Source organism: Teleopsis dalmanni, chromosome X (genome assembly GCF_002237135.1).
Source record: "Teleopsis dalmanni isolate 2A chromosome X, ASM223713v2, whole genome shotgun sequence".
NCBI classification, from domain to species: domain Eukaryota; kingdom Metazoa; phylum Arthropoda; class Insecta; order Diptera; family Diopsidae; genus Teleopsis; species Teleopsis dalmanni.
The window spans coordinates 95496816-95509355 of record NC_051848.1 but is presented as its reverse complement, the minus strand read 5'-3'; the positions used below and the strand labels follow the sequence as shown (position 1 = coordinate 95509355).

Here is a 12540-nt window from a genome sequence, read left to right as displayed (position 1 = left end):
CAACTATAATTTGGGATGTGCTGAATAATCTATTACTGGATCATATTCAAATGCAAGACGATTGAACGATGACCTTGTCAATGCACGTTGTTTTTGAATGCGCTCTCGATTTTGTTGCCTATTTACATCAGTTACGTGTTGACTCGTTCGTCTATGTCGTGATATATCTCCGTTTAACCGTTGGTTTCTTTGGTTCTGAGTTTCATTTAAACGCAACTGCACCATCCGTTCCTTATCAGTGTCATTGTTTCGCAAATGTTCCTCAGAACTTCTGGTTTCTCGTCTTAATCGCATAGTTTGATTCCTCTGTGTGTATTTAGAAAGATTTGTTTTTGCTTTAAGTCTTGGCATTTTTTCTTTAAGCACAGCTACAATTAATAAAAAAAATATCTTTTTCCTCTATTCTAATTATTAAGCAAATGTATATATATCCAGTTTAATTTTTAAATATATTGAAATCTTTAAGTGAATGTAATAAATTTTTTTTATTTGAAAAAAATAAAAAGAAAATCAGTATCATTCAAACTGTCGGAAAGTTTGAAACGGAAATTATTAAATTTATTATTTAAGTTAAAATTATAACTAGTATCGAATGTTTTAAAAGCCTATGTTACGCCGAAAAACTATATAAGTGAGATCTGAGAGTATCAAGAAGATTAGTTAAGTCATTAAAAAGTTATTGAGTAACGAACAGACGAACAAACGATTTTATATATATGTAGATATTCAACGTATGTATATGTAATACTTTTATATAAGTTAAGTGCCAATTATGTGTGTGCAATTATTTTATGTGCAAATTCAATCTAACATATTAACATAAACATTTTATGTATTTTATCACACTTAACTCTTTCCATCTATTAAATTTAATTGTTTTCTTTGAAGATTATAAGTTCAAAATATTATACCTTAAAATACCATAGTAAATAAAAATAATTAAAAGGCTTTAAATACGACTTCCTAATAATTGGATATGCAATTAGTTTAGATTGAATAGATATAATTATTGTAGATTGTTCTTATATTGCCACGAATTTTGTTCCAAACTGTAGCAGAAAACGTTATAATTTTTTTTTGCAGTAGGTGGAAAGCATCGAAAGCCACAGTGTGAGACTTGAACACACTAAAACCACCTCTTAGGAATGAAAGAAGAAGATTTCCACAGCAAAGTGGAAACTTCATTCCAGTAATCATAGGAGAGAAGAATGAGAAAATAGACTTAATACCTAGTGAACTAAGTTCATCTAAATTAGAAAGTAACGGCATTAACTAGGTAGGATGAGTGATATAGAAGGGGGAGGGATTACGGCTAACTAGGGGGGGTGGGATCAACAATATACTCTGTGACTGGAGTCACGAAAGCCGCGGTTATATGAGGGGATAGTGGAGAGGTTATGGCCCACTTACAATGTTTTAATTTGATTTAGTTTAACCTTTCAATAGCTTTCAGTACCGATTCTCTGATACTTTTTGACAAATTAATATTTGAAACCAGCAATATATTGCGTTAATTAATTGTTATAAGTTAATGCATAAGCAATTTTTTTTTGTGTGAAATAATACCTCAAGCTGTGACTTGTGATACTCCAAAATAAACTTTTAATAATAAATTTTTAATTTAATTAATGTATAAATTTCAATGAAACCGAAAACTTTGTCACCAATTGCTTATAAATTCAACTAAATCATTAAATTATTAACGTCTTACTAAATTATATGTTATAGTTGACAACATATATATAAAGGTGACAATATATATATTTATTTATATATTCATCTGATTGTATAAACAAAATGTAAGATATAATAAATAACATTCCTTCTGGAAAAATAACCTTCTGAAAGTTGTCTCTATACACCAACAAAATGGTGTGCTCCAAAACAGTTAGTGATAGATTCCGTATAAAAACTTTGCATGTGCCAAGGCTAGTAATGGTCAACATTTTAATAAATATGTGTCAACTATAAAAATGGTTGTTGTTAAATTAACGGTGTGCGCAGTTCTTGGATTTAGGATGAATTGTTTTAAAAACCCAAAAACGAATTACATTTGAGTTTTTAAATTTATTCAAAAAGTTTAAAAATGATTTTTGTAGGTACTTAAGTTATGAAAATGGTACAAGTAACTTATGACTGACCATTGCTAGATTGTAGGTTTTAGACTATACCTCCTCTACATAATAGTTTAATACCATAATATATCGAGAAAAAGGGACTTGAAGAAGTGCTTTAAGCTCATGAAAAGGGCACAATAGATCTCTAGATCGTAGTGGTGAATCTCGTAACATAATAATTTGTGGATAATTTTTTAAGAATTTGCTTCATCTTTTCAATTATTTAAATTAATCTCTTCCAAATAGTGTTTCGAGTGCTAATGCCAAGACTGAAATCGATGCAGATTTGTCCGTACAGACCAACGATTTCAAGTTTATACAAAGAAAGTGACTTCAGATCACACAATTTCGGTGGTCAAGATATAAGTCAATTTCTAGATATTATTTTCCTAACAAACTGTTTCATTGATAAGTTTATAATATATATGTATATCCTGTCGAGACCAAAGGTCTTTCAGACAATTTTTCCACTTTCTTCGTTTTTAAAGAAGTACTGATGTACTGAGTGGTAAATTGAATAGTTTTTAAAATTTATGTAAGACGATCTAGTAAAATGAGTTTCGGCTATGAGGCAAATATCAATATTTTTAATATGAAGTAAAAGTTCAAGCTAATCTTTGTGTTTTAGAAGGTCGTTAGCGTTCCATAACATTATCCTTATAGCTTTAACCATCGTGTGGGTTTTTCAAGAGTATTTCTAGGTTTTTTTAACACTTTTCAATTAGCTTGTTGAATTCTTCTTGCTTATTTAATTTCTCCAAGATTTGCATAAGAATTGCATTTTCAGACTTCGGATTTGTGTTTCTAGTTTTAGTTATTTGTGCATAGGATTGCATTTTGGCTTCTGTTTTTACACAGGACTCTGTCAACTCCATGTCTTTTACACTCTTGGTTAATGTGATCAAATAATTAGTATATTTTTCAGGCTGTGCGAGGCGCAAAGGTAACAAGAGCTTAAAATGCGAAAATAAAATTCGTAAAACATAATTTTTAGTCTAAACGTGAAGATCATATTGAACAGAAGTGTTCATTGTTAATATTTATCGAATATTATGTGTATATAGTTTCATAATATAATATACTAAATTTTAGCATAAATGCACTAAATTAAAAAGAAAATTCTATCTGCAAAAAAAAACTTGAACGAAACAAACGATTTTTGTAAAAAACCAAACTTTATTTAAGTAATAGACTACTAACTGAATAAAACAATAACATCACGTGATAAAAACAAAAATGTTAGAAAAGATATTGGTTTTAAAGGAATAGCTTTCGAATTATTTGTTCGGCGTGCACTCTAAACAGCAAACTTTATGCTACTCCAAGCCTTCTTACGAAGCCACGTTGTCCATTCTTTGAACAGCGGCAACATAGACAATACGTCCACGTACTCTCTTGTAACGTAACACCAGCCAAGCTACTAAGCAATCCAAAAGCTCTAGGACCACATAGGTAAGAAAGCACTTAGCAACAATACTGATCAAACATAGAACTATCTCCGTGTACCAGAAGAGTTTCTCGTGTTTTTTACTCTTAAAAAAAAATAAAAAATGTGATTAAATGTAAATTAAAAATGGAATAGCAAAATATAATTATGTTTAAATTATAAAAATATTGTAATAGTTATAAATAATAATGGCAACTATATATATTAAGAAGTATTTGCATATTTTTATTATAATAAAATATTATAATAAAAACATTTTTCTCAAGGAAGTCCCAGATTTTCCCCCAGCGTTTGAAAATGATTAACTCAGAACTACAACTAAATGAGAAAAGTATGATGAATCTAAGCGATTGGATGCTAGACTGACCTTTCGCTTTATAGAAATCACTTCTATATTGAATCATAACACAAAATAATTGTCAACGAAAATAATATAAGAATTGAAAAAGTAGACTAAAAAGACTCACTATAGTTAGTGTATAAAAATATCATGCATACTTATTTCTAAAAGCGATAAAATTTTTAAATCAGGTATTTCTATTTTCACATACCTCTCCATATCTATTTTTCTTTCTCACTCTCACTTTCATTTTCTTACCTTAACCTCGAATAAGTAATTTTATATAAGAAAACTATTGCATAAACAATACAAATATAACATAAAAAATAGTAAAAAAAATATATGTACTCACTTTGCCGTTTTTTATGATAGCATGATCCTCAAAATGCATAATACCACTTATGATAAAAAAGGATATGGCATTTAATAGAACGACTAGAAGAGATAGATGCATTTTGCGTAAGCTGCAGAAATGAAACCAAGTGAATACTTTTTTTTAACAAAACATATTTTTTATATTAATTGTATAACGTTTTCAATTTATAAAGTAACTCGACGACTACTTATATATTCTAAAAGTGACAGTTTCTAATAACAATTTTTTTATAAAGTAAACAAAAGAATTTTGACTATAATACATTTAGTGCAAATTTTGTAATTTGTAGATACTGTAGTAGTATATAGTATGTAGCATACTATTTAGTGTAGTATAAGTGTATAAGAATTTCTATAATTATATTAGTTTTATATATTATATATGAGAAATATGTAACATGGCAACTCTAGTGTGTTAAGCTTCATTTTCGTCATACACATAACATATCATGTAAATTTAAAGAAAATAAATGAGTATATCAATGACAAACAAAAGGAACAGTACATTTTAATCCAATTCTGATGTATTTAAGTTTAAAATCTTTGTTGACACTTCATTAATACCAGATTAATAAATTAATCATATTAATAAGTTGGTGGAACAATGTTAGAGGGAGTTGCAGCTCATATGATATTGCGCTGCTCTTTTAAGTAACATTTTTCAGCGGTGCACCAAAAAATATAGACAAAACTCATCCTGTGATTTTATTTATAGAGAGGAATGGAATAAATAATCTTTAAAGTTTTTGTGGAACCTAAAATGGAAGGTGTAACATCAAAAGAAAGACCCGAGCATATTCAGCCGTAATTTTTCCGTCTATCCCTATCTTAAAAACTTACTTTTAGTTTCAATATGTCTTCTTTTGGTTTTTTTCTAATTTAACCTGGAACTCCTACTAAGAATACAAATTTATTTTTGTTTTTAGCAACATAATGATTTATTTAAAACAATATATTTGGATACTTACAGAAGAAAACGATTAGTTATAAAATCACCAATTCTGAAATAAATGAGATTAATATTATAAGAAATATATTTTATTTATTTTTAAAACGTCGCACGTGAGTTTAGATAGAGAAAGGGCGGGTCTTTATATCTACAATTTGCAAAATAGCATCCTCACGATTTAAATCGTCTATGTAGAAAAAAAGTTGCAGAAAAATGTTTGTAATAAAAAATTGCCAAATTGCGCAACAAACAATTACGAACATGAGTCTATCAATATTGAAGATAAAAATAATATTGAAAATGCTGCTAAACAAGGCAGCGGCAATAAAATTCAGACAGGAATAGATAGATACATTCTTGTTAAGAAGCGGAAACGCAGCCATATGACAAAACCAACTAGTCAAGTAGCTAAACAAACAAAATTATTTGAAACCGCGCCTCCTTAAATAAAAATAGATTTAAAATTTTATTAACTGATGAAAGCGAGAATACTGGAAATAATATCAAAAAATTCAAACCACCTCCAATCTACTTAAGGGAAAAATATTCGAACGAGCTTTTAAAGAAGATGACATCCATTATCGGCGATAAGCATTGATTCATGCATTGATTCAAGCATGATTCCACTCTTGAAAGGAAATGTCTATGAAACAAAAATTCAAATAAACGACGAATTTAACTTTAGAAGAATTTTACACTTCTTTGATGTCAATATTAAAAGCTACTACACCTATCAAAAAGTAGCGAAGGTTTAAGTGTGGTGATTAAAGGTATAGAACATTTCGTGCATATGATATAAAAACAGCCTTGCCAAAAGCCGACTTTGAAACAAAGTCGATCATTAATATTAAAAATAAAAATAAAATACCTCAACCAATATTTAAAGTAGAACTTGAGCCAAACGAAAAAAAACTCGCTGAAGGAGAAATGCATCCAATTTACAATCATCGTTACCTTTTACATTGAAGAATAACAGTAGAAGAACCTTTCAAAAGAAATGATCCAATACAATATCTTAATTTTTTATTTGTAGTATGCAAAGCATGATGCAAGAACTTATAAAAAATCAAAGTGCTCTAATGCAAGCTCTGATAATGTTCTTCCATTATTAACTCCAAATGAGCAACTCGATTAGAATATGTCACTGGAATGCAATCAGTATAAACAACCATAATAACGAAATTGAATATTTATTAATTAGTAATGCAATTGATATCATGCTTGTGTTCGAAACACATCTTACTGAAAAAACGCTTTCAAAATTCCAAATCACTGTTTTTATGACACCAACCATCCCAAAGGTATGGCTCGCGGAGGTACTGTTATTATAATAAAAAAAAAGCTTGAACACTTTGTTTTAGAAGACTCCAGTAAAGATTACCTACAATCAACAGCTATCCGATTTGATAAATATGGTAGAAATGTCATAATATCTGCAATTCATTGCCCACCCAACCACAATATAGAAGACTAAGACTTCCAAAATTTTTCATTTCTAAATATGTTTTTTGCCATATACCACAACACGGTTCGTAAAAACTGAATAATGAAATTGATGCCTGTGTTAACCAATTTTCTGAAGTAATCTCAACGGGTGCTGAAGTAGCTTCGATAAGAACTGAAAAAACGCCCCAAAAAATTGGTGTGGCAAATAAAATAGAGACATTAATGCAACGGAAGAGGAAAGCTAGAAGATTATGGCAACGGCATAGATCCCCAAAACATAAAGTTCTGCTTGCTAAATGTTCTAATGAACTCAAATATGCACTAGCGGAAAGACATCAAAAATCCGTAGACAATTTTCTATACTATTTGGCACCTAATGAACAAACTGACTATTCAGTTTGCAAAACAACAAAGTACCTCAAACAGTCTAACCAGCATGAATCTCCTCTGAAATTATAAAATGGTGACTGGGCACGAAATGACTCTGAGAAAGGGGACATTTTTGTTAAACACTTGAAAAATGTATTTACTCCAAATGATGCTTCAAAACACTCTTCTTTACCAATTATAAACCTATATCCCTCGAGCTGTTCACTTGTCTTTAAACTAGAAAATATCATTAAAATTATAAAAGATTTCAATGCGAAAAAGGCAGAAGGACCTGATAAAATCTCAGTTGCAATGGTGAAACAGGTACCACAATGTGCCATAATACATCTCAGGCACATTTTTAACGATATCTTACGGACAGGTTATTATCCCAAACTTCGAAAAATCTTACAAATAACAGTGACACCTGAACCTAGGAAGGACAAGATCATAGTAGAATCTTACAGGCCAATTAACGTCCTTGCAGTATTATCAAAAATATTTGAAAAGCTACTAATAGCAAAAATAATGGCAATATTCTCAGCTAACGAATAATTCCGGAACATCAATTCGGCTTCAGAACTAAACATAGCACAACTGAACAAGTGCATCGTATTGTATCATTCGTTAGAAGCTCATTTGAAAATAAACAATACTGCATTTCTATATTTATAAATGTAGCCCAAATACATAAAATTACAACTCTCATGCCAACTAACACTCACCTTTTGTTAAAAAACTAAATAAGCAAAAGAACTTTTAGTTTAAGATATAAAGATTTTGTTTCAGAACCTCGTCCTATCCAAGCAGGAGTTCCGCAAGGAAGTGTAATAGGTCCGCTATTATCCCTACTGTATACAAGTGATATGCCAACTTCGAAAAACACTTTAACTGCAACATTTACTGACGACACAGTAATACCCCGCAATACCTCGTGCACAGAAAAACCCCGCAATCACACAACGTATGCTTCAAAATCATGTTCACCAACTCGAGCAATGGTTATCAGTATGACGTATCAAAGTCAATGAACAAAAATGTACCCATGTAACATTTGCTCTTAGACCAGAAAACTGTCCCAATATTACAATATATGAACAAAAATCACACTTGTGCGACTATATAAAATACTTAGAGATACATCTAGATAAACGTTTAACCTGGAACAAATACATAGAGGCTAAAAAACACAAATTAATATAAAACTAAGTTCATTGCATTGGCTTATGGGCACGTCATCTAAGCTACCACTTGAATACAAAATTCTGTTAGACAAGTCGATAATAAAACGTATATGGAGTTACGGAATACAACTGTGGGAAACGCGATGCCATCAAATTTTGAAAAACTGCAAAGACTACAATTTAAAATCCGAAGAATGATAACAGATGCACCGTAGTTTATAAAAAATGCTATCATAGAGATTTGAGCATACCAACAGTAATAGAAGAAGCTGCTCGATGTAGCCATCAGTACTTATTAAAGTTAGAAGATGAACCGTTTAAAAAAGAAGGACACCATTCTTTCTAAATTGTTATTTGATTTAAAATATTATAAATTTTATTTAATTGATTTGATTTCAATTTTAATTTAATTTCAGTTTCAATTTTAATTTTCAACCTTTTTTTATTTTGAATAATTAAATTGTCAATAGTTTTTTCCAAAGCAATGGCAATATTAGTTAGTAATGAAAGTTTCAAGAAATAATTTATAAATTGAAAAAAAAAAATCAATGCCAATTGAGTTAGACCCGATTTTTATATACTACTGAAGTTGATTTCATTTTGATTTGAGTGGTTTTTGTTGTCTATAATTAGATAGAACAAATATCGTCTACTAAATACTATCGATACTAATCGATTTGTTAATTTTTCTTAAAAAAAATTATGTGAAATTATTAACATCTATCTGTCTTCAGAAATGAAAGTAAAGATTAATGTAAATATACATAATAATTTAAAGTACATATGTATATATATATATTAAATAATATAATATACAACATTGTAATATAATATACAAATCTCTTTGTGTGTTTGAAAAAGTAAGTCGCGTTCGTGATGCGCTCCGTGTTTTTTCGAAGTGAAACCTAGTAAAAGACTTGTCATTAAATGCGAAAGTACCAAAAAATATAATATAATATCATAATTAGTTAAAGAACTTGCCGAAAGTGCCGAAATATCGCGCCCGCGGTGTTATTTTATTAATTGATTAGATTTTTTTTTATAATATTCCGAACGGAAAATCAAAAACATAAAACAAAAAATAACATTCACCTAATATTTGTTATTTGATATTTTATTACACATATACAATCAGCTGATATAGACAGCATAGTGTTGCAAAACTACTAAACTAGTGCACAATTTTTGGCTTTACATCGTGTAAAAAAATATTATTGTGTAATTCAATTTGTCAGCTCTAATAGCGTAGTTGTAAGTTATTTTCTTTTTATATATATATCAACTAACAAAAATTACGCAAAGAACTTAATCTAATATGAATCCGCAGCAACCTCCACTTTATGGTGGAGGAAAAGTATCAAAATTTAAAGAGAAAGCCGAAAGTAGTGCTATATCTAAATATATAGAAAAAATAAACAATATGGAGCAGCTATGTCTTCAACTTAGAAATGAGATAGAAGTTCTTAAAAAAGAAAATGAGTTGCTTAAAGGTTCTCCATTACCTGTTACCCAAAAGTCTGAGAATGTGCACAATCAAATTGTATACGAAACTGATGAAGATGAACTTGCGAAAGAAACGGAGTGGATCTGTTGAAGTTAAATCCTACCACAATGTTAATAACATTACACATATATAGATATTTTGTCAAGCTTTAATAAGCTCTTATTTAGTCTTACATAATTTAATTTAATAAATAACGACAGTTGTGATTATACACTCGAAAAGCAAACAACGCGTTTTATTGTAAAGGTGTGTTCTACATTTGATAAATTCCAACAGGTTATGGGCCCAGGCTTAACTCAAGTAATATGAATTCTATATATAATATTGATAAACTGGATGAAAATAATTACGACTCATGGAGTATCCAGATGAGGAGTGTCCTCATACACCAAGGGCTCTGGCGTGTCATAAGTGAAAAAATGCCTGAAATAACCAAGGATGGAAAAGATGTGGATATATGTGAAAAGTGGAGACTGAACGATGAAAAGGCGTTGGCGGTAATAACGTTGTCAATAAAAACTTCAGAAATTGGACATATAAAAAAATGTAATACCGCAAAATCCGCTTGGACTGCATTAAGAGAAATTCATCAGCCCACTGGACCGATAAGAAAGGTATCTTTGTTTAAGAAAATGATATATATGCGCATGAGTGAGGGTGATTCCATGCAGCAGTATATTGCGAGCTTCGAAAAGGTCATTGAACAACTTTCAGAAATTGGCCTTGAATTGCAAGAAGAATTGTTTGTGATAATAATTTTAGCAAGTTTGCCAAAAAGTTATGAAAACTTTGTTGTTGCGTTAGAAACAAGAGATCAGCTCCCAAAGCTTAGTGCTTTGAAAACAAAATTATTTGAAGAAAGTGAGCGGAGAAAACATAATGAAACAGTCGAAGCAGATGGTATTGTACAAGCCTTAGTTGCTACATCAAGCCATAAATATTCCAACAACGAGCACACCAAAAGATATAGCGGAGGTAAAGGAGATAAAAATTTTAGAAAAAAGAGTAACTTTAAATGTTACAAATGTGGGAAGAAAGGCCATTTCGCTGCAGAATGCAGATCAAGAGAAACTTCTGTTAAGAGAACTGAAAAAGTTTCTGGAGAATATTCGAAATCATTTTTTTCTGTTTTTGGAGTAACTCAAAACACGGTACTAGATAAAAAAGCTTGGTGCTTGGATAGTGGCGCAACTTCTCATTTGTGCGCTCATCGTGAAATGTTTGAAGATTTTGAGCAGTGCAATGAAAAAATAATGCTTGCAGGTAATAAATTTCTCAAAGCTATAGGACGTGGCAACGTGAGAATAAAAAGTCACATGGGTGAACTTATATTAAAAAATGTGTTCTATATTCCGGTATTGCAATGTAATTTTGTTTCTGTAAGCAAGGCAGCAAACAATGGTTACAAAGTGACATTCGAAAAAAATAACGCGTATATTTATGATCAAAACGGTGAAGCTGTGTTAAAAGCAAAGCAAATAAAACAATTATTTTTTTGTGAAATAGTAAACAAAACAATCGATTTGAAAACGCAATTGTTTTTTAATAATAATGCAAATGATAATTTAGTTCTGTGGCATAGACGGTACGGACATTTAAATATTAATAGTTTAATCGAATTAAAAAATAAACAACTAGTGCTGGGTTTAAAATTTGATTCAGATCAAAAACATATAAACTGCACAGTGTGTCTTAAATGCAAGTGCAACACTAAACCGTTTCAATCGTCTCAAAGTAAAACGAAAAATATCTTAGACTTAGTCCATAGTGATGTTTGTGGACCAATAAATGTTAATTCAATCGGAGGATCCAGATACTTTGTTACTTTTGTAGACGACAACTCGCGGTATATTTTTGTTTATTTTATAAGGCAAAAATCAGAAGTTTTAAATGTTTTCAAATCATTTAAAAGCATGGTTGAATGCCAAACAGGTAAAAAAATTAAAATGTTACGTAGTGATAATGGCACTGAATACGTAAATACTGAATTTAATAATTATTTAAATGAAAAGGGTATTCTTAGACAATTGACTGTGCCTCATACTCCACAACAGAATGGCGTTGCTGAAAGAGTCAACAGAACTTTAGTAGAGATGGCACGGAGTATGATCTTAAACGCAGGTGTCGACGAGAACTTCTGGGGTGAAGCAATTAACACTGCAGCATATATAAGAAACCGATCACCAACAAGAACAATAAAGAACTTGACTCCATATGAAATTTGGTGGGAAAAGAAACCTGTGGTAAGTCATTTGCGAGTATTTGGTTGCTTGGCGATAGCTCTTGATAAAACTGAGAAAAAGAAATTTCGACCAAAGGGCAAAGAAATGATTATGGTTGGCTATGCAGAAAAATCGTAAGCATATCGGCTATATGACAAAATAAATAAAAGGCTTGTTGTAAGTCGCGATGTGTATTTCGTTGAAAATTTAAACGATAATAGCAATATTGATCTCCTACCTTTATTAAGTGCAAGTAATCTTAACCGCTATATTCCAGATAATGAATTTGAAATTCCAACTGAAAATCTCAAAAACAGTGAGGAGAACGGAACTGCCAACAAAGAAAGTAGTCAAATGAATACACCACAGGAAGATGATATACCTGATGTTCCAGAATCCGAAGACTATACTGGTACAAGAGCTGGTTATAATTTAAGACCAAGGCCACAATGTGATATTGTAAACTTAGTAGCTCCAGTCAAGACGTCATCTGATATAGTAGTCCCAGAAACAGTCCTCGAAGCTCTACAGAGCGAACAGTCCGCTTACTGGAGACGCGCTATGCAGGAGGAGTATGATATATTGGT

The 12540-nt window shown here is 30.7% G+C and overlaps 1 protein-coding gene across 1 annotated transcript; it reads right to left on the bottom strand.

The window, feature by feature from the left end:
• Nucleotides 1-3324: 3324 nt before the first annotated feature.
• On the bottom strand, nt 3325-9592 carry LOC119687229. Its single transcript, XM_038101485.1, has 3 exons — nt 9064-9592; nt 4257-4368; nt 3325-3649 (listed from the first exon to the last, which is right to left on the bottom strand). The coding sequence occupies exons 2-3, from the start codon at nt 4356-4358 to the stop codon at nt 3449-3451; spliced, it is 303 nt and encodes a 100-aa protein (XP_037957413.1). The 5' UTR covers nt 4359-4368; nt 9064-9592; the 3' UTR covers nt 3325-3448.
• Nucleotides 9593-12540: the final 2948 nt, after the last annotated feature.

Coding starts and splice junctions, on each gene's coding strand:
- LOC119687229 (XM_038101485.1), bottom strand. CDS start 4,358: ATGCATCTATCTCTTCTAGTCGTTCTATTAAATGCCATATCCTTTTTT. Junction 3,650..4,256: donor CTATCATAAAAAACGGCAAA/GTGAGTACATAT, acceptor TTTTTTTTTAAG/AGTAAAAAACACGAGAAACT.